General features: G+C 46.3%; 1 protein-coding gene across 2 annotated transcripts in view; it reads left to right on the top strand.

The window, feature by feature from the left end:
* Window positions 1–23,232, top strand: part of Src42a (Tyrosine-protein kinase Src42A) — an 81,253-nt gene that overhangs the window by 52,511 nt on the left and 5,510 nt on the right. Inside the window, exons 2-6 of one of the 2 annotated variants that reach the window (XM_077689833.1) lie at window positions 12,860–12,981; window positions 16,561–16,724; window positions 19,941–20,126; window positions 21,000–21,321; window positions 22,581–22,765. In XM_077689833.1, coding sequence (XP_077545959.1) covers window positions 12,860–12,981; window positions 16,561–16,724; window positions 19,941–20,126; window positions 21,000–21,321; window positions 22,581–22,765 — 979 coding nt within the window. Of the gene's footprint in view, window positions 1–12,859; window positions 12,982–16,560; window positions 16,725–19,940; window positions 20,127–20,999; window positions 21,328–22,580; window positions 22,766–23,232 lie in introns of both variants that reach the window. The other variant, XM_077689832.1, reaches the window with a different exon arrangement.

The following is a 23,232-nucleotide window of genomic DNA, read 5'->3' as shown; positions in this document are numbered from 1 at the left end:
TTTGTTGCAGATAAGCTTCAAAATACAGATGTGCGAGATATGTTAGCAAGCAGACAGCATGCATGCTGTAAAGCACACGACAAATAGTGACTGATACGAAGTAACGGGCACTACAAACACGGGGTACGACATAAACTTCCGGCAACACCTGTGATAACATGAGGGTAGTACAAACAGTGGGTGATTTTGTCTGATGAAGCAAGTTTGTGTGGCGGTGTGCTGGTGGAGAGGAGGGAATCAGGAAGCGAGAGAGAAAGAGAGATACAAAACGTTTGCGCCTATTCTTCTACAGGCTTGCTTCGACTGGCGTTGCATTACTGGGCACAACGTTTTCTCTCCATTTGCTGAGTACGCGTTCACGGCACATGCGTGAATAGCCAAGGTACAGTCGGTACAGTCACTCCCCTCTGACGACCTCGGCGTACCGTCAGCCCATTTTTGGTGCTGGGAATGGACGCTCGCCTTTTAATTAATTGCACTTGGCGTTGCGCGTTATCTGAAAGGCGTAAAGGATATGAGGAATGTCTGAAAGCGGGGTTATATTCTGCCGACAGCTGATAAGGGGCCTAGGACGGAATTATTTCTTTTTATGGTCATACTCCGAGCTGGGGCGCCTGAGTTGCCCTCAGGAGATAAACTTTGCTCTTTCTCTGATCTTTGCGCTTCATTCATGCTGAAAGTCAGTAGGCGGCAAAGCAAAAGAATTGCCTCGTTGGTCAGGGGGTAGGAAAAGCTGGCACAAAAGATACGGACAAAAGGACAAAGGAAACGCAATATTGCTTTTAACCGCCTGTGATGCACTGCTTGGTAGTATTTCATCGGTACGACGAGAATGCTTAGATGTAGGAGTGATGTTTCGTGTTCTTATGGCAGAAATAGACGGAGTGTCAATATTCGAATATCTAATAAAATACATTCATTTTCCCTTTTTTTTTTTTGACATGGTTGCCTTATGTTGTGTTTCTTTGGAAATGCTGTTGGCACAAGACAAGCCATTCATATGGGGGTTGAAGGCTGGCGTTGCGCAATGTTGTTAAGAACAACTAGGATGACTTATTTATTTCAATACAGGTCAACTGTAAATGTACATTGTTTGTTAAGGTTAGGACCCACGTGGTAAAAATGTTTTTAGTATAAGCCTGCCAAGTGTGGTTGGTGACAACATGCAAATGTTGTTTGACCGCTGTTATAAGTCGACCTTGTTTGATCATGGTTGTGGGTGAGGGCCGAATATTCTCCGCGGTTTTGGACTGCATTTTACGCAGGCATGAAACAACATACTTCGAGCGTCCTTGGAGTACAAGCATTTTGCATGTTTGGATAAGCGTGTTGCGGTGTAACTTATTAGTGTAGTGGCGTCCGCTATGTTTACCAGATTTCTACACATATGATCAAGGCAAATTCATGGGGTCCCTCGTACCGTTAGTTCTGTGCGGTTCATACTTCTGTGCGGTTCATACTTACCCGACCAGACGAGATTTCGTCGAACCTTAGATTTCAATAGTTCTGTGCGGCTTCGATGAAGGTTATTCCACGGGCCAAGTTGGGAGTTTCCGTGGCCTCGTTGCAATTGCCCCGCCAAAAAGCCACAATCATCATCATCATCGCAATTCTACAAAGGGCAGAATAACCCCTTGAACAGACTTTCCAGGACTTCCTCGTTGCCGCAAGCGCCTCCATTCAGTCAGCACGTCCGCGAGGATGCGGGCATTTGGAGCGTTTGCACGCATCAAGCTCCCTGTTTTGAGATGGGGCGCCCCACAAGAGAGCGGGCGCTCTGCTTGACATGATGGAATAAAAACTTCGAGGGTTGGGGGAGGGCAGCTTCTGTCCTCCTGCTGAAACCGTGTCAGGGACCCGTTTGTAGCGGCCGTCTCCGTCCGTTGCGCGCTTGGTTCCACCTCGTTGACGTCGAGGGCGAAATCTGCTTGGTCACTGTCACGCTTCAGGGGGCTTCAATAAGCAGCGGCCGCGCTGGTAAACAAAAGGCCTGGGCGCCGAACGGCAACTGTGGCCTTGTGGGAGCAAATTCTGCTATGCTCGGCTGTGTGTGGAAGAAGGGAGGGGGGTGTTAATCCGGGCTTGGTTTTTTATCCTACGCGACGGCATTACTACGCTACCCTTTGGGGATATTGCGCGTTCGCAGTATGACCTAAAGCTGCTTCCAAGCTGCGTATATTTATCCGTGTTGTGTGTTCGTATTGCTATACTCGGTTACGAGTCAAGAACGGCACAAAGCGCCGGACCCGTGACGTCAGTGCGCGCGCGTTTTGGAGGGGGTTTGCTATGAATGCGTGATATCGTCTGCCTTGTCTCACGCAGTATTTTTTTTTTTTTCGTCACTGGAGTCGTTTATGAGCATGTTAAGTCCGAAAAATCACTGGAACGGCTCACACCATGTTCAAAATACTCCCAGTAACGCCCTACTTGCGCCGCGCGGAGAAACATCCGGCTACGGTGATGAGGCACAGCGGCAACTTCCGCTGGAGGTGATGAAGCAGGGCGTGCACACCGAACGGGCAGTACTCGCTGCTAACAGCGAGATCGTGAGGTGCGGCAGGGAACTTGGGCTTGAAGTGATAGACGTGAACAGGGTAGTGAGCAGCATCGGACATAGGCAAGCTTTTCAGTGGGACGGGATCCACTTCAGCCCCAGGCTAGGAAACAAGGTGGGGTGGCGCTTAGGTGGGAGAGCGGTAGCTTTTTTAGGGGGCCCCGCGCAGCTAAGGAAGGCAAACTAGAAGACCAAGGGGAAGCAAGAGACACATGCACACTCAACGCTGGGAGGCAGCCAGGCCTAGAGCTAAACGGAGAACCTACGGACGTAACTGAGAGCGTTGACAGAAGCCATTTAAGTGGAAACAATGGAGCAAACAACTCTGTAAACGACAAAAACAGACCCCGTAAGCGGGAAGGGAAAAACAAATGCAATAAATATTTAATCAGCTACATAAATATGCAGGGAGGCAGAAAGCCAGATAAGTGGATGGAAATTCAAAAGCAACTTGAAAGGGAAGGAATAGACGTGTACGCTTTAGCCGAGACTCACCTCCGGGACCTAGAAGCCCCACCTATCATAGACAATTATGTCTGGGAAGGTTGCAACAGGACCACAGGAATGAAGAAAGGGGGAGGTGTTGGCATGCTCATTAAACAAGGGACCGACTGGCAGAGAGTGCATGAAAGTTGTAAAGAGCATCTATGGGTTAGAGGCACCATAGAGGGGGAAAATATATGGTTAGGAGTGGTGTATCTGTGGACCGGAAGTAGTGCTAGGGAGGAAAATGAGGAAATGGTAAACTGTTTTAGAAGAGATATAAACGAGTTCAGAGATTCGGGCGAAATAATCATCGTTGGAGATATGAATGCCCATATAGAAGGTTTGGATGGATACACAGACCACAACGGTTCTCTAGTGATAGATCTATGTCAGGAAAACCGGCTTGTAATAGTAAACACGGAAAGCAAGTGTGACGGACAAATAACGTGGGAAAGCGGTAACAGACAGTCCAGCATAGACTACAGTTTAGTATCCGAGACAGTATACGGAAGGCTGCGGGAAATGAGGATAGATGAAAATGGAACAGACAGCTTAGGAAGCGACCACAAGCGGTTTAGCTTGCACTTTGGAGGCGCAACCCGGACAAAGGCAGAAATAGGTACAATAGGAGGAAATAATTTGAATAATGAGCAGTTAAAGATCATCGCTGATAGATTGGAAGATGAAATCAATAAATACCCAGGCAAAAATTGGGATCACGATGAAATGATTGCGTTCATAAAGGGTAAGATGAATGAAGCAAAGGAACGAAACCGATGGAAAGGGAAGAGAAAGCCGAGAAGCTGGTGGAATAAGGAAATAAAAGAGGCTATTGACCGGCGAAGAAAGGCGTCGAGAGAACATAGAGAAGCAAAAAGAACTGGTATGGAACCGGAGGTAGTGAAGGAGAAGTGGGATATCTACCGTGGGAAAAAACTAGAAGTGCAGAAAATGGTGCAAGCAAAGATCAAGCAGAAAAGCGAACAATGGATGTCAGAAATACGGAAGGACAAAAGTGCATCCAAGAAGTTTTGGAACCATGTAAAATCACTAAGCTCAAAAAACGATAAGCATCAAAAATTCCTGATTGATGAGGAGGGGGAACATTTAGAAGGAGAGCACGCGTTGGCGCATATTCATCAAGTGATTAGTGAGAAGTTTAGGACAATAGTGGTAGGAAAACCTGCACCGATAACATTAGCGCCACAAAAGACTGCGGAAAGGGAAATAAGTTTGAGCAACCTTGATTGGAAAAAAGCAGAGCAAAAGGTTTCCCCCCCAGACAGCAGTGGGCCCGGACAGAATACCAGTGCAACTGATAAACCTACTTGGACCTAAAAGTAAGGAATCGTTTATGAGGACAATAGATAAGGTGATAGAAACCAAACAAATACCGGAGGACTGGTTAGAAAGTAGAATGAATTTAATATATAAAGGCAGAGGAGACAAAGCCAGTATTGATTCATACAGACCACTCACAGTAACGTCAGTGGTGTATAGATTCGTAATGCAGGCGATAAAATCAAATTCAAGCATGGATGGAAGAAAATGAAATACTTGAGGAACTGCAGAATGGATTTAGACAAGACAGGCGACTGGATGACAATCTGTTCGTGATAACGCAATGCATTGAAATTGCGAAAGCACAGAATAGACCACTATGGATTACGTTCTTGGACATTAAAGGGGCATATGACAACGTAAACAGAGAACGGCTGTGGAGAATGCTGAAACTCCAGGGATTAGATGACGAGTTAGTACAGTTCCTTATAGCAATCTGTAAAGACAACAGAGTGCACCTTACTTGGGAAGGACAGAAATGCGCCCAGCAGGTCAACATCCATCGGGGACTGAAACAGGGATGCCCTTTGAGCCCAATACTGTTCATGCTTTACATGGCAGGGTTAGAAAAGAAACTGGAAGAAAGTCAAGTAGGGTTTAGCCTAACCCATATGCTGCAAGGCGAAGTGGTACAACAGCATATTCCGGGAATGTTATACGCAGACGACATTGTTCTTTTAGCTGATAACCAAACCGATATGCAGCGGCTAATAAATATTAGTGGCCAGGAAGCCACTGACCTCGGGTTAAATTTCAGTGCAGAAAAATCAGGAATAATGGTTTTCAATGACGCTACCACCGACGTAGTGTCTATTCAGCAAGGCGAATTACCTAGAGTGAAGGAATATAAATATTTGGGAGTGTGGATAAACGAAAAGGATAACTACTTAAGTACTCACGAGGAGCAACTTAAGGAAAGCATAGAGCTCTGTGGGGGTATAACAAATAGGAAGTAGTAAGAGGAATGTGGAAAGGAGTAATGGTTCCGGGTCTCACGTTTGCGAATGCTGTATTCTGCTTAAAGTCAGACGTTCTATCAGGCCTTGAAGTAAACCAGTGAACGGTAGGACGTTTGGCCTTAGGCGCGCATGGAAAAACAACTAACGAAGCAGTTCAGGGAGATATGGGCTGGGCGTCGTTTGAAGTTAGAGAATCTCAGAGTAAAATATGCTTTGAGATGAGGTTGAGGGCAATGGATCAACGAAGGTGGGCAGCTAAGGTTTTTAGGTACCTATACTTGAAAAGCGTGGACACGCAGTGGTTAAGAAAGACTAGAAGACTAACGATGAAATACGGAAAGAACAGTGGAGAATCCAAAACAGCCAAGGTAACCAAAAAAGAGGCAAGGCAATCTGAGATTGAAACGAATAAATGGAGGGAAAAAATGGAAGCTAAAACGTCGTTAGAGATGTACAGGGCTGAGAAAATGAATATCAGAAAGGAAACTTTCAACATTGTTGAACATGAACAAGACATTACGCAAATATAAGGCAGGAAATAAATACATAAGTGATATTAGTAGCAGTGTTCCTTTATTAAAGAATTCATGGATGCTTGGTTTTTGTATAGCAAATGAAATACTACATCAATGGCAGAAAACCGTCGCCTGCTGTTGCCAGTGTTGGCCTCCTGGCGGCATTTACGAAATCAAACGGCAATAGCAATGAATGGTTCCACTAGATGGGATGCGAGCATTCCACATTCCGCTTGGAATGCTCGTGCAGTAGGGCATCGTGGTTCTATAAATGCTGTAGTAGGGTGTCTCAATTGTCACGCGTCTCTGCCGTACGGCAGCACTGGCTTCGAGACACCCAACTTGGAGCAGTAGAACGCGGTAAATTCATATTGACTTGAGCAAACCTCTAGCGTGTTATCAGAGACTCTGGTGTTATCTTGGGAGGAACGAGACGGGAAAGGAACAGCATGAGAAATGACTGGGAAAGAGAAGGGAGGCGTTTACTTGGCAGGGGCGTTAGTCGACTATCGTCTTTCGGCGACATTTGCAACGAAAGGAGCAGATATGCTGCCATTTTTTTGCCTCTGTTTTTTGCCTCCGTGGAAGCTTTTGTGTTTAAGTTTGTCTAGTGGGACAGGAGTGTTGGTTGCAAAATTTCTTCGTGAGTCGTTACTGCATCGTCGCGTGATATTACCAGGTTGGCGGTTATTTATCTCGTCAGTGCTTGTTTAAACCATGAAAACGTTGATCGGTAAACGTTGATACGCAGCACAAGGTTACTAGTCTGAGCAGTTACAAGGTTTTGCACTTAAGCCACATGTAGGTGAGAAAATGAACACGATTTGAGTTGCCGGTTAAGAGGTCGTCTAGCAAGGCTTCTTACAGCTCTAATGCACATAGGAGAAGTCGTATTTTTTTTTTCGCACAAATTAAGTTCTTCGCATGAATGTTCCGCATGTGTGTGTTTGGTGTGGTGTTCTTTTATTACGGTCGTTCTTTGCTTCAAATTTGTTTTTGTCTTTTCATGAATAGCCTTGGATCTTGTGTTTTGCAAGCATGGTTTCTGTTTGCTTTTTTGTGCATACGCAAGCTGATACAAGCGGAATGCTTCTGCTGAGTGCAGTTTCTTTAGCAATGTTTTTGCCAATAGTCACAAGTGGTCACTTCGAGGACTGTGGGAGTGTGAATGCTCAGACACAACTTACACAAAAATTTGCAAGTGTCGTGTTCAGAACTCCTAGGCTGGAGGTAAAACTGAGACAGAAAAGTGGTCTTTCAACGAATTCTTGCTTCTCGTCTAGACATGCCCCTTATAATTAGAGTTCAGATTTTTCATTTAGATGTAACCAGTTTTGTTCAAACCGATACTCTGGCTGGTGGAGACTTTTTGTTTTTGAGCTGCTTCGAATTTGGCGTCAGGTGCCAAAGTTTGTCTCGTGACCTTGCAATTGATTCATCACCATTATACTTAATCTAAACCAAATTTGGACAGACCTAAATAGAATGGCCATATGTTGGGCTGTACCTAGTTTAGACAGGGAGAGCTTTACGTGAGTTATCCAGAATTTCAGAACTATACCCACTGTGGGTGCAAATCAACTGTGTACGATTCATTCCGAAACCATTTTGAGCTTTAAATGCTTTGAATTGACGCTTCCCGTTTGCCATTTATCTAATTTCTGGCGCTCTCTGAAAGTCAAAACTAAGTATCAGGGTGTGTTTCAAGGAGGGCTGTTAATTTATACCTCTGTGTCGTTGATGGATGTTGGGGGCCAGCAGTGCTGTACGAGTGCGTTAGCTTATTTCATTTTTTTCGCTGGAAAGTTCATCATTGCATTTGAGCCTCTAGCGAATGCGTCGCAAGCATTTGCCCGAAACATGTGTGTACTGGCTCTATTGGATCCAGCCTCTTTAGATTGCCTCGGAAGAGTCGAGGCGGCCTGTGACAGATGGGGCAACCATTCACGGCTAGAACATGACTAATAAGTTGGCCAAGTGGGTTTAATGAATGCAGCTCAAACCGCGCTTTACGAATCGTGGGGAGCACGTCACGCTCAATGAGGAATGCATTTCATGATGCTGTCTGGCAGCTGGAGGAACGCAGGCTTGCCGCAGTTGCTTGGCCTGTGGTAAGGCGCGGGCGTGGTCCTTGCTTTAATGAGTGATGTAAAGATAGTTAAGCTTGTCCTAATGATAGAAAAATAAATCCTATAGCAAAATATAGTGTATAGTGTAGGTTTTATTCACTAATATGACATTTATGTGTCAAACCTTAGCAATGTATGCGGCTGTCTTGGATGCATGGTCTCCTGTGCACACAGTGTTGCCTACTCGCTGACACCTCCTCATTGCCTGTAGCTCATAGTGACCTCAGCTCTGCATTGTGCAAAGCTTTTTTCCAGCTTGTTGTGTGCTGTGGATTTGGCTCTTGGCTTTAAGGGGGCACTGAAGTCGGTTGCAAAAAATGTCCAATCACCTTACTAGGTTGAAGCCTGGAATGTTCAAGCCATGTTCGGAGTCCTTTAGACTGATTTACGGGTGTTTTTTAACTTTCCCAAGAAAGGATCGTTCGAAAGTGCCGCTCCCTTCACACCTGATTTGCTGGCGTTGCTGTGATGGGGCTTTTTTAACACGTGCATGGGTGACAGCAAACTACCAGCGACGTTAAACTGATATAGCCTGCATGGGAGCAAACAGAAGAGAGTTTTTACTGGAGTATAGGCGAAACTCAAAAGTTTAATAACTAAGGTTGACACCAAAAGGCATTGTAAACCAGTATGACGTCATTATGGTAGTGGTCACTGAACCCGTTAAAATGAAATGAACAATTTGATTATCTGTCTGATGAGGCTAGTAAAATCTCTCAAGTTAGGCTCGTGGTTTTTGAGGAATAATGGTTAATAATATATGTTACTAGTGCGTTTAGCAAAATATTTAATATCTCATTAAGGTACCGATGTTATCAATACTATCGACTGATCAAAATAGTTCAAAAATTGAGAAGTTTCAAAAAATAACTTATGTATTCTAAAAGTTGAGCCATGTGAGTAATTGTTATTGAATTACTGCATTGCCATCTTCACTGCACAGTTCAGTGCTGCTGGTCTTGACGAAGCCTCTGGAGAGCAGTAAGCAGAATACAAGCACATGCTATATCCGTATAAATTGGGTAGTAATGGAAAGAGGATCAGTAATAAATGGGATTTAGTTTATTAGTAGAAATCGTTAAAGCTGATTCTGTAGCATAATAACATTGCAAACAAGTCTGGCACACTCATATTGAGGAGGTGCGTGACGTTGAATATATATATATATATATATATATATATATATATATATTTTCAAGCATCAGAAATGGACCACTTTCACTACGTAGTGAAAAGTATGCTAATGTGAGGTTAGACTGCACAGACACCCATAACTAAAAGTTTAGCAGAAGCACAGCAGTTGAGCTTAATCAGGCAATGTGATGCGAAGTTGGCGTGCAAAGTGGTCAGAAATTTGTGGCCTCAAGTGCCTAACTCAAAGCCTGGCTTCAAACTATTCATCGTATTCTAGCACGTTCTTGTTTTTTTTGGAATACGATGTATTTCACTCAAATTGGCTGTTTGGTAGCCTAAAACTGTGTGCACACTCCCTTCGCTCAGATGGTGGACCGGGTGTCGCAACGCTATCGCAGCCACTTTAAAAGTTTGCTTTGAGCAAACCGCTTGCTCATTTGCATGCAAAATTTACACGGACATTATGTATTATGGTTTTGTTCTGTTTAGCGTCAAAATCACCAAAAAAAGCTTGCTGGCTGGATGTTTATAAACTGTTTAAAAGCAATTTCTGCCTATCGGTGGCAATTTTTTTTCACATCGTGTAACGGCTTCATCACCTACGTGCTCCAAAAAGAAACTATCTGCCTCCTGCAGAGTTCTGCCAGGCGTGTCGCTTTGGCATTGACAGATGTCGTGAAAAGGACTGGCTTTGCTGTTGTGAGCCCCACAGGGAAAAATCTCTTTTACTTGATTAATAAATGATTAAGTGTCGCTGCCAATCTTGGTGTTAAATAAAGTACACAAGTACACCTTGAAGTAGAACCTTTGTGCAGAATTTCGTCACGAACAATTAAACAGTCCTTGTTAAAACAAAAGTCTGAAGGGTCTGCGATAGCGTTGTAGCGCCCTGTACTTTCCCCCTTCCCCCTAACGCTGTGCCCCACCCTGGCTTTAAATCTCCCGCCCTTCTTTCTCTGCTGTTGTCGTCTGTTTGTTGTCGTCGGTGTGGTTGGTTTGGTTCGGTGCCCTGCCATGAGCTGTGTGCCTAGCGTGTGTGTGTCTGTGTGTGTATGTGCGTGCGTGCCAGAGGGCGAGAGCTCCGCCCTCTTCTAAAACTTCCTCCTCGCCACATACGCTGACGCCACGCTTCTTTTCTTTCCCTTCTCTCTCTCTCTCTCTTTTTTTTCTCCCCCACTAATCACACTTGAACTTGTCACGCGTTAAAGGGGCATAAGGTACGTATGTACGCCGTTCTCATCCTCCCCGCCGCCACTGGGTGTGCGTGTGTGTGTGTGCGTCACGGGACCAGCTCCCCCTTCCCAGCATGCACTGCTCTGCCCCTGCATTTTGTTAATTTTTCCCCCCTCCTCCTTTGGCCTGCCTGCGTCTTGTGTGTGCTGCCTTGTTTTTTTTTTCCTTGCCTTTTTTTTTCCCTACAAATAACAACGTGCACCCAATGCTGCCTGCAAGTTGTCTGCACTTATGCGCCCCTTCACACAAATGGTATATGGCTGCCGTATCAAATTCACCGTAGGTCCATCTGCATCAGCTTAGGTAAATGATACATTGCTTGGTTCGGGCTGTTTGTCCAAAAGGAAACATAGCTCGCAGCACTTTAATGTACAGCTACGGGCTTTTCCTGAACTGGGGTAGAACTTGCAGGGCAAGCCATTCCATAATTTTTACATAGTGTTCCCTACCCCCCATTGTTTGTAATAGCCAAGTCAAGGTGGTTATTATAGAAACTCTCTTAATACTGACGTGAGAGCTGCTATAGTTTATAATAATGGTGTTGCTGGACAATTTAAACTCTAAAAGCAGTAGAACGAGCGATATGGGGGCATCTTGGGGCTTGACTTCTTTGCCTTTTGCCAAGAGCTTAGCAGGTTTCAGGATCTGCTGGTAGCCATAACCTTATTAAAGTAGGTAGTGAGAAAGATGTAACTTGCTGTGCGGCACTTTGAGCACTGCGATGTGTTTATACGTTATGATGCGCAAACTTCATAACCATGCTCTCCTCAGGTGCACGTTGTGCTCTTTCTTTCCCCCCCCCCCCTCAACTCTGTGCACCACGTCCAGCATGCCAAGTGTTTTTTAGCCTGCTTGCTTGCTTGGCAGTTCATACATGAACTTGCACCATGTGTAGTGCCCAGGAATGCCAGGGCCTCTGCGCAACATTGTATGCTTGTGCATTGAGTTGCTTGCTTGTGGCTAATTGTCGTGGCAGGGCACGGTATCAAGTGATCGTCTATTCTCAAAAACAGTACGCAAAAGAGAGGTTGCTGAAAAGCACATGTTTTGATAGGCTTTCACCAGTTCTTCTCGATGGTTTTTTTTTTTTAAAGAAAGTGCAGCATTGCCGTTAAAACTAAAGTGCTTATTACTGCACTGAGGCAGCTATTGTGGCCCGCCATAACTTTGCATTTGGAGCTTATCATATTCATTTAATACCTCGTGTTGGCAGAGTTAAAAAATATATTTGCAGACTGTTGTGCTCCGTCAACTGCAAGATATCGTGCAAAAGCAGCTAATACATACCTTCTCTTAAACCATTGGCCAGTGCACCACTTAGGTACGGTCTATTCTGTGTGAATGTAACACTTACCTGCCAGTTATGCACCCATGCTTTGGCCTAAAGTTACTCTTTGAGGTCTTCCAACGTCAACTGCTACCCGCAGCTTGAAATACAGTGAGTGCAGTGAGCCCTTTGCTAGACTCTTGGGCTTGCGCCGGAGATTAGGCCTAACATCTTGCTTTTATGTCTTCCATTTAATAATGTGGGCATGATCCACTCCGTGAATGTGTAACGCTTTGATAGGTCAACAGCAGCAACAGTCCTGTATGCGCCAGAGCTTAGGCCTAGCATTATGCTGTGATGTTTTACTACATTAATCAATACTCGATACATGGCATGCTTTTTAAAAATCTAGTAATGGTTGACGGTGTTACACGTCAAAGCATGACGTTAGGCCTAACATCCAATGTTTGTGCTTAACTTTATGGAACCTTAAGACTGAGCCTTATGACACGCCAAGCAATGTCACACGTATTGTACGTCGGACTATGGGTACCGGTTCATGATGTTAGGCCTAACATCAAGCCATCGCATACCTGTGTCATGCCCTCTCCCTGCTGCACGTCAACCCGTGCCCAAAGGACCTATTAACTGCGAAATATGAATAGTGGAGTGTCGCGACGATGACGGCCCTAAAGGGCTCGACAGAAAGAGACGTGAGCTCGTTGAAGGTTGAAATCCTAAAAGAGTTTATTCAAAATGGCGTCACCTTTTATAACCTTATCACATCCCCCTGGTGGTAGACCACTGAAGCGCTGAGATCGAAAAACCTGATAGCTGCTGGTAGCTTGAGAGTTTGAGTTTGTAAATCCGCAAAATAAATGATACATTGCATGTACATTCTAAAGGCTTTACAAATGCTGCGAAGGTTGGATGTCTGGTCTTTGCTACCGATAAGATTGTCCAAGCGGAGCCAAATGGGAAGGCAATGTCTATTGTGCTTTCGCAACATGTGTCATCTTTCTCGTGTGGTTGCCTCCTCCACAATAGCCGCAAACGCTTTACCACACCCACGACTGCTACAGCACTTGTAACTAGTCTGGGGTCGCCAAAGATGGCAGTCATCGTGTTTTAATTTTTTTCTCCTGCTCAATTTATATTTTCTCGAATGGCAGCTTGTGGTGGGACCAGTGTACAATGGGCCTTGTGCCCTTTCTCTCTCCCGTCTTTCTCATGTTGTGCAGCTGGTACTTTGGCAAGATCAAGCGCATCGAGGCGGAGAAGAAGCTGCTGCTGCCTGAGAATGAGCACGGCGCCTTCCTGGTGCGAGACAGCGAGAGCCGACGCAACGATTTCTCTCTCTCAGGTCAGTGGGCGATGCCCCCTCTCTTTCCCGCTCTGTACAGTGGCTAGGGGCGTAGCAACGTTCTGCTTCCAAGTCAGTGTGGAACGGGAATTTCTGGTGCGATGCAGAACTTCAATTAGGCATGGTGATAGGCTCCTCTTCTCATCTAAACCGACCTAAAAATACTAAGGCGCCCTTATTTGCGAAAGTAATGCATACAACTGATCTAAGGGAATATTTTTCCAATAAAGAAATCTCAGAAATAAAATGAGACGGTGAAGTTTCGGGGGCTCGTACTCAGGATATCAGTGTTAAGAAGCCGCGATGCCACCCGCTAGGCCACAGAGGGTAAGCAGCAAGCTCTTATTCGCAGTTGATCAGAAAGATTGCGGCAGTGTTCAAAGCTAACCACTCTAGGTGTTACAGGAAGTGCCCGGTCTGCAGTGACTTGGAAACGGAGTGTCATGGGGCGTGAGTAAACGCGATATATGCCTGGCATCGAGACATGACTTGCATGTGTATGTCATGATTCACATTGTCAGCAAGGAACGTGGTCATGACCATAATTATCATGAGAAAGTGTAGCGGGTCATTGTCCCCTCACAGAGCTGAGTGGGGAATGGCATCAGTCTTACAACCTCATGAGCGGCAGTCTTGCGCACATGCTATGGACTGTGCGTCTTGAAAGAGTTGTGTTTATTCGGCCAACCTGGCTCCGACCATCAAATACGCACTGTTTAGAGTGCGTTTCAACAGTACTGTCTCTTAGCCTGTGGCTTGTCTAAAAAGCGCTTTTATTGACGAAACTATTTTGTGAGTAGCTTCACAGGATGCACTGCTGCGTAACACTTTGCCAGTTTATACAGATCATTAAAGAAGTATAGAAAAACAAATTGGTGCAGCTTGCACTAGTAGTGCAAGACTGGAGAAACGGCAGAGCTGGCGGCTCCTCTCCCTTCGTCGGAGACCTTACTGTACAAAGACAGCACTACGAATAACTCTTAAAGTAAATGGTGCTGTGTGCCCGGAATGCGATGATGGCTCAGTTGGATAGATGCCGGTTTCTTAAGGCAAGGGACTCAGGTTCGATTCCCACCGCCTAAAGTGTTTTGTTCTTTCCAATTGGAGGTTTCCTGTTTGCATCAGACAACTTACGGCTGGTTTAAACAGCTCCGCTGTTAAAAAATTAAAGCAGTTCCACTCAACGTGAAATCTGTCAAGTGAGGAGCAGCAATTTGCCAGGGGGGCTGTAGCGCCCTCTCTTGACTGGTTTCAGTGTCAGCCTGGCGTTGATACCGAATATAGCCAAGGGAGGGCGCCGCAACCGCTAAAAAGCCTATAAAGAGACACTGGATTGAGTTGTCATTATTTTGGATGTTATTTATGGGTTAATTCATGATTGTTTTTATTTTATACTGTTGTGAGCTTATTTGCGGCCTAGCAACGGCTGTCTCGTGGCAACGGCGCAGCGCAAAGATCACACCCAACGCTTGGCATATGAGTAACGTGTGTCTCTGTGGCGCAGTGGGATTGACATTGGCTTTGTAATGCGAGGGACTCAGGTTCAATCTCAACCAGGGGAATCAATGATCTTATTGAAGCCTCTGTTTGGGTGTGTGATGCCGCTTGACTACAGTGGCTAGATACCGTGACCCAGGACGAGCTGCGCCGACAAGCCATGCCCCTGAAGTGCTCTGTACTTAACAAACATGTGGCTGGACTAATTTTTTGGTGCTTCTTAAAAGCACCAGCAAAAAACAACATTGCATCAATTCAAAACCTTGCGCGGAAAAAAATTGACCGAGGCGAGCCTAGTTCAGTATGTTACCATAACTTGAACAAAAAAGTTAGCCGGAGCTTGGAAAGTGTATAAGAGTAATTGATGATAATTGGCACTTACCTTACGAATAAACTAACATCTTGGCTTTGTAGACTGTGTAGAAGCAAAATGTCAAGTATAAGCACACATACACGTAGTTGAGAACACATCATGACGTTTTAGATAATGAGTATGGCAGAGACAGGGCATGTTATGAGGAACATTGTGAGTGTTGAGTCTCAAAAGTGCGGGAACACAACACACTTGTCAGCCTCCTAAAGAATGCGACAAGAGACTCTGCGCCAGACTGTGGTTTAAATTGGTAAGTTTAAATTTTGAAATTATGGAAGCTTGGTACTTGATACTCAAAAGGCAATGCATAAACTTCCACTACTGATGACATTGCCTTGCTAAGTAACTCGGGGGACGAATTGCAAAGCATGCTTTCCGCACTGGGCGAACAGAGTAGAACCGTGGGCCTGAAAATTAATATGCAGAAAACTAAAGTAATGATCAATAACCTCGGGACAGCACAGCAGTTTGAGATAGGTGGCGAGGCAGTGGAAGTGGTAAGCGAATATATCTACTTAGGCCAAGTTGTGACCCCAGATCCCAACCATGAGGCAGAGATAATTAGAAGGATCAGAATGGGGTGGGGTGCATATGGCAGACATTCTCAGATAATGAATAGCAGCCTACCATTGTCGCTGACGAAGAAAGTGTATGACAGCTGCATCTTACCGGTACTCACCTACGGGGCAGAAACTTGGAGGCTCACTAAGAGGGTTCAACTTAAATTGAGAATGACTCAGCGGGCAATGGAGCGGAAAATGATAGGTGTAACATTAAGGGACAAGAAGAGAGCGGAGTGGGTCAGAGAGCAAACTGGTGTTAAAGACATATTAGTAGAAATTAAGAAGAAGAAATGGACGTGGGCAGGGCATGTAATGCGAAGGCAAGATAACCGCTGGTCATTAAGGGTAACAGAGTGGATCCCTAGAGAAGGCAAGCGTTGCAGGGGGCGGCAGAAAGTTAGATGGGCAGATGAGATCAAGAAGTTTGCGGGGATAAATTGGACACAGTTGGCACAAGACAGAGGTAATTGGAGAATAATGGGAGAGGCCTTTGCCCTGCAGTGGGCGTAGATAGGCTGGTGATGGTGATGATGACTGATGATCATGGTGGAACAACTGAATTACGTGATCTATTACGTCAACTCATTACGACATCTATTCCACGCATTTTGGTGGTAATGGTAAGTCGTATGGCGTCATAATGGGTCCATTCTTAAAGTAGTTTTAGAAGAATATTTTGTCGCATCACACTGAGTATTTGGGAACTATTTGGAACCTACTCGCTAATATTTGAATGCTATTTGGTAGTTTTTCATAGTTTTAGAATATGCATTATTTTATGTGTTCACCAAATCGAACAGGAAGATGTTTGGTTGCAAATATTTCACACACTGTTAATTAAAAGCAGAAGTATGTGGCATGACGAAACCAAAACACAGCCATATAAGCTCAACATAACAAACAGTGGCATGTGCCCTACCATAGCAGATGACAAATATTGTCTCCTGCGCGAACAGAACAGTTGGCAGTTTGGCTGCTAATGCTTCCAGTTTTCTCCTGTGAATCCATAGGAAGTAAAGGATTTTGTTATAGAGACTCTGTTTGTACTGTGAAGTGAATTTGGACGCTTAAGGTTCATTCTTGCCTATAGACTTGTTTTGTTTTGTGCGGAAAGTGTGAGCTTGTCTCCGCCTCATTGTCTCTCAGTGCGTGATGGCGACACGGTCAAGCACTACCGCATCCGGCAGCTGGATGAAGGCGGGTTCTTCATTGCCCGGCGGACTACCTTCCGCACACTGCTGGAGCTGGTGGACCACTACGGCAACGAGGCCGACGGACTCTGCGTCAACCTGCGCAAGCCCTGCGTCCAGGTCGGTTTCTTGCGCCCTTCCGTGGCAGCGCGCACGTGGGGGTGTTCTTGAGCGAGGCGGGTGTACAACTGGCATTTGGAGTCCTGAAGCCTTGACAGCATTATGTGGCTCAATTATGTGGTTTGTGGTCCTGTTATGTGGTCCCATTATGTGACCTCACTGTGATCCGGTTATGTGGTCCCATTGTATGGTCCCATTATGTGGCCACATTATGTGGCTGCATTGTGGTCCTGTTATGTGGTCCCATTTTGTGGTCTCATTATGTGGTCTCATTGTGTGGTCTTATTATGTGGTCTTATTATGTGGCCCACTATGTCCTGTGATGGCCTGATGCAGGTCCGACAAGGACATGTGTCATGGAAATCAGTTGGATGTGTGCATGATGAGAACCCTTGATGAGCAACCATGGGCCAATCAAAAGAGAGAGAGTAAATATTAAAGGTATCTTTTTTTTTTTATCAAAAGGGCAGTGTTTGGTTGCCTGGCGAGGTCTGTAGTCCTTTATGTATGCTTCGAAAATTCGATATTGGTGTTGGTGTAATCTTGTTGGGGCAGTACGTATTGGTGCTTTGGGGTAATGTACCATTTCTGTAACGGCAGTCAAGGTCTGCTGTGAACCAGTTTTGAATAGCTTTCAAAAATTGTGAATTTAGCACCGCACCCGAGATATCCTTAATCATTATTTGCAATGAATGGGGCAATGACATCAGCCCACGAAGGAAATCCAGATTCATTCATGCCCTCGTAGTTCAGCTTTGCTGAGTGTTAGCCAAGCGCATTGCTAAATCACCGTATTTATGGCAGAGCTGGAGATGATTTTTAGTTCAGAAGAAAGCGGTTGCAAATGCCTTCTAACACCAATGCCTACCAAGTAGCAAATTTTAGAAGAAAATGGTGCGACATTTGGGTGGTGGTGTTTGTGGATCTGCAAAGCGCACGCTGTGTTAGTACTTCCTCATTTGCAATCAGCTGTAGGACCATGAAGGTGTAAGTGTATGGCTATGTGTGAATGATGAAGCTGCACCGGTTCTGTGGAGTTTTTGAGATTATGGGAGAAAACTGTGCTCTCTCCGTCATGTGCCTTCTCTCGCGTCTCTTGCTCATTCCCTCTCCCTTTCTCTGTCTCTCTCCCCCTCTCTCCTTCCAAACAGGGGACCCTCTATCGAGGCGTCTTACAGGTAGTCTTTGAACTTACGATTGGCTTTCAGGCCCGTTTGTTGTCCTTTTTGCGCTTTGCGCATGCGGGCAGGCCTTTTTCTCCAGCCTGCATGGAGTTAACGTCGCTTGTGTACGGCCCCCAAAGCACCTGACTCTCTCACCGCCGCCTCGCGGCACGCTTTTCGCCACTACTACTAACCTCACCGCCGCATTCGTTGGAGGCCTGCCAAGAACACCCCTGCTTGGCGCTTTCTTCACACTTGCTCCTTTTTCCGGACTACTTTTTTGGAGAGCAGTGGACTGGCCGCTCCGAAGGCTATAGTTTGGCGTACCTGAAGCCAGTAAGCAGTAGTTGTCAGCTGTTACTTTCATTCTAGTACAGACCTGAAAAAAAACTGAAGCTGTGGAAAATGCTGAGCCCACTTACTCGGTCGTGACACAGACCACATCCGGGTGTAAATGTTCTTGCGTGGTGAAATTTTCTCGCAGCTTCTTGGAGGTTCCGAGGAAGTTTTGTGGGGTTTGCAGCCATTTCGTAGTGACTAGCAGTCACTTGAAGAAAAGTATGGCACTAGTGCTTGCAGTATCCCACATTAATGGCTTGGTAATGATGCTCGTTGGATTAGTACTTTGCACGATAGGTTTTCGTGACATTCTACAGCACCTCTCTTTGAGCACTTCTCTTTGTGCACTGCTCACTGCTTTTCTCTCCAGTTCCTTTCTGGAGGATTCTAGCCAGCCCATTACTATTATTTCTGGCCCTCCTATGGCCCTCATTCTGCCTCAAGCTGCCTATAGTCTCTAGAATAATGCAACAATCCCATTTGAACGGAAAACTTTGTTGTGCTGACTGTTCGTAGCTGTGACGAGACCCAAAGCTTTAACTTTACAGGGTAACTTCGAGCGGTTGCAAAATTTTCAGCTGTGTACTGATTATAGGATGGTATTGGATATTCGGGGTGGAGGGTTAAGTTAGTAAAGTCGTGTGGGACCACGAATTCCAGTTTTTAGAATTGTTAATGCGTATATCCAAGAAAAGTTCTGTAAAAAATTTCTTCTCGAGGCAACTTGCATATAAAAATGGTCCCACCTGGTGGCTGGTTCGTGGGGATGATTTTGCTCAAGTTGCTGTCAGACGTATGTGATAAACACTCCAACGCCGGTCAGCAGCCCGTCTTTTGAGTGTGCACTATGTGTAGCTAACTGCATGCAATTTGTGATGTTTATGCCATTAGTAAAACTATTTGCTCTGAAAAACGCATCAAGATGTTCTAACCCATGTGTGACCTGTATGACTCACTAGGATGAGTAGAGTAGAGCCTTGTTGACATCCTGCTTAGACAACGTCCTTGTAAAAAAAAGTAAGTCTACAATTGTACAATCGCTAGAAGTAAACTCAACCTAAAACGTATTAGCACTTGAATCCTAAAATAGAGAGTTACAACTGGCCAAGAGCTTTGGTCAAATAACTACCAGGAAAACATAACTGAGGATGCGTTAATGGGCTGTACATATTGCTGAGTCTGTGTTTTCGCTTAGCTCTAGCTCCCCACATCACTTGGAGAGTTTCAGAGTGCAGGCATTTTACAAAGGGTGGTCAAGCCTTAGGTTGTGCTGGAATTCGGTTATTGAGCAACTTGCCTCACACACAAACACGTTAAAGAGTGTTTAGGCCAGTTACAGCCAACTCAGCTGTAACAAAAGTAGGGTAGGGTAGGGTAGAAATAGGGTAGAAGTAAGGTAAAAGGGAAAGGGGGCCCCGTGTTGCAGTGTGTATGAGAACCAGTGACGGTACAAGTAATGCAAACACATTCCGTATGACCACCAGGTTTATCACTAGAAGTAAACTCAACCTAAACGTCGTAATGCTGAAGTTGTCCTAACTCGGCACCAACAAGTTTTCGCTTGAAGAGTGATTCAGCGAAGTGCAAGTGATGCATTTAGTCGTGTACCACACGCAAGCTAGCCGATTTCAACTTGGACGCTCCTCGAGTGAGTTGAGATTAGCCCAAATGACTCGAGTTCTCACGAGACGAGCTCTCTCCCCACTTCTCGCAGGTGGAGAAGCCCATGACGAGCGGCCTGTCGCACTCCACGCGCGACCAGTGGGAGATTGAGCGCAGCTCGCTCAAGTTTGTACGCAAGCTGGGCCAGGGCCAGTTCGGCGAGGTCTGGGAGGGCCTGTGGAACAACACCACGCCCGTGGCCATCAAGACGCTCAAGCCCGGCACCATGGACCCCAAGGCAAGAACTCCCCCCACTTCTCTGCTTTCTTTCCCTGCGCTTGTTTTCAAGGCGAAAGCCGTAAGCGGCCCATCGTGCGAAAAAAAGTGTTGCTGTCATCCTGTACAGGAAACAGCTAACACTGTAAAAAAGTAACAACTACTCACAAAAGTGTTGCAATTTGTGGTGTTGCGATTTGCTGTAGATTAATTTTACAAAGTTGACCAGTTCAATGTGGGTATGTAGGAGTGTGTACGGGAGTGGAACCTGGGTCTCCAGAGTAGACGTCGAGTGCCTTACCACCATGCTACCCTCAGCAAGTTGCCTGTGGTGGAGCTAGAGTTACCCCAGTGCACCCGGTTGTTCCTTTGGAGTTTTACCCCGCACAAGGATTGCACCCACAACCTTGCACCAGTTTTTCGGAAAAGAAAAACGTGAGGTCATTATGCGAGTAAATACGGTGCCATTAACATTTAAGCCATGCTGTTTGCATTGTGAAGTACTTCCTGGCAGAGGTCCAGACCGCGAGGGACCAGGAGCTGGTGCATGTGATTTCAGTCTCAGCTGTTGCATAAGACAACCGAACTGCACTGTTAGAGATGTCGTAGAGGACAGGACAAAAGAAGGGCGACAAATGGTCCTTCTGGTCGGCAGAGTCAGCTCCTCTGTTGTCGCAGGGAACTTCCTGGTGGAGATGCAGACCATGAAGAACTTGCGGCACCAGCAGATGGTGCATGTGATTTTGGTGCGAACTAAAACTGAACTGCCCTGTCATCATCAAGGTCACTGAAGGATGAAGGCCTCTCCCGTAGATCTGTAACCACTGCCGTCTTTCGCTGCCCGCATCCATTTTTTGCCACTGACTTTTCCTACTTGTCCCTCCATCGAGTGCAGGACTTCCTGGCGGAGGCGCAGATCATGAAGAAGCTCCGCCACCAGAAGCTGGTGCAGCTGTACGCCGTGTGCACCCTGGAGGAGCCCATCTACATCATCACGGAGCTCATGAAGCACGGCTCGCTCCTCGAGTTCCTCCAGGGCAAGGGCCGCTCCCTGCAGCTTCCGCAGCTCATCGACATGGCCGCCCAGATCGCCGCGGGCATGGCCTACCTCGAGGCCCAGAACTACATCCACCGGGACCTGGCCGCTCGAAACATCCTCGTTGGCGATGCCAACGTCGTCAAGATCGCCGACTTTGGCCTCGCGCGTCTCATCAAAGGTGGGCGTGAGTGTCCCGCTTTCTCCTTCTGCTCCTCCTAAGCATCCCCGCCTCTTCCTTCATCATCTGTGAGACGCTCCTGGCGCTCTTTTTCCACTCGTGCGAGCGTCGGCCCGTTTGCGTCTTTTTCCGCGAAGGCTGTCAGGTTGCACCTGTCTGGGTTGCTGCACTAATAACTGCAAAGTTCACTCCCCCACCATTTTTTTTTTTTTTGCTATGATTGGGGCATACTCACAAACACGTTTGAGCAGGGGGTAAACATAGTGAGTAACGATGAGTTTGACAAAGGAATGATGGAGAAAGCACAGGTGGACATTACAAGAACCCCTCCACTGCAGTCCCTAAAAATTGGAATAGTCTGCCGTCCGGCCCGTTTTGCATTACAATGGTGTGTTGCCGCAGTGATGAAAATGTGGGAAAAACAGCACTCCTGTTGACTGCAGTGCCCTCTCAGTGCGCCATGCAGTGCACGCACCGCGTTTGCCATTGAGGCATTTTTATCGGCAGGTGATCGAATGTGTAAACAGCTGTTCACAGTTTAAAAATTCCTAAATAAATCTATTCATACCCGAAAACGGATGCAAAAAAAAAAAAAGTCAGGAAAAGCTATCAAAACAACAATTTAGATTTTAGAGTTCCGGTATACCAAGATGGCGCTGCAGTTGACTGGTGTGCTGTCTGCGCGAGGCTTTCGTCGCCAAAAGGACCCCGCTAAAGGCCTAGGCCGGCAGACTAGCCAAACTTCCAGGGGCTATACCTCCGCATTCCTCCAAACCTTCATCCAAGTGTCTTTTTCTTCCTGCATGCATCTCCCTTTCTCTCCCCTGTGGTCGAGAGTAGTGGCAGCAAGAGGTTATGGAACTGGGAGATTCGTACTTATGCCTCCGTTTCTGGACAGAACACCCAGCTCTGGGAAAACGCTTACGCAGGCGGAAGCACTGTGAAAAATTGGTTTCTCGGTTAACTTGTTCCAGTAAATTGGCTGAGAGAGCTTAAATGTGGGACTACGCACAGGCTACGCTTGGAAATTGGGCTCAGAACGCAGGCTGTAGATAGAATGTAGATTACACATGGGCTATAACCCAGAACTTCGGCTACTGATTACAAACTTGTAGTCCAGCCTGTGGAACTTCGAACATCGGCTATAGTACACGGGTTCATAATTTGATGTACGCACTGAAAGAGGGTGCAGACGGTGTTCATCAACGTTTGAGTGGATGGTGTGACGCGACGGCGTCCTTGCCTGCTCTCTCCTGCAGAGGACGAGTACGAGGCGCGAGTGGGTGCGCGCTTCCCCATCAAGTGGACGGCCCCCGAGGCAGCCAACTACTCCAAGTTCTCCATCAAGTCGGACGTGTGGTCCTTTGGCATCCTGCTGACCGAGCTGGTCACCTACGGCCGCATACCTTACCCGGGCATGACCAACGCCGAAGTCCTGCACCAGGTGGGACATTGGCTTCCTTTTAGGGCGAGAGCTCCACTACCGCATGTCTCGCAAGGTCAATCATCGCGTCACAATGACCTTGAGCCGGTGGAATGCAAGTGTGGCAGGTGTGACGTCACGCCACATGATCTCCTGTAGACAGGCGTCACATGGCTGCACACGCTTGGGGTACCACGGTATCTGGTACTACAGGACTAGGCAAGGGTTTAATGGCTGCTTCGCCGGCGTTTCTCGCCATGGCGCTAGTGCGTATGCTTCAGTGCAAGTGACAGTCTGAATGCAATCGTCTGGTAGCCTAACTTTTGTGAAACGCCGTGTGCATAACCTTTGCAAAACCAAGCAAAACGGAGCTTTCGCTTGTGACAACTAGGCTTAATAAGTGTTGAAGCAACGCCGCCTATATAAACATTGCCTAACGCGTCGCCCACTTTCCAATGGGAGTGGTAGGAACGCTCAGCTCAGGCACT

Source organism: Haemaphysalis longicornis, unplaced genomic scaffold (assembly GCF_048455015.1).
Source record: "Haemaphysalis longicornis isolate Haplotype H1 unplaced genomic scaffold, Haemaphysalis longicornis Haplotype H1 scaffold_10, whole genome shotgun sequence".
NCBI lineage: Eukaryota > Metazoa > Arthropoda > Arachnida > Ixodida > Ixodidae > Haemaphysalis > Haemaphysalis longicornis.
This window is presented reverse-complemented; position numbering and strand designations above follow the sequence as displayed.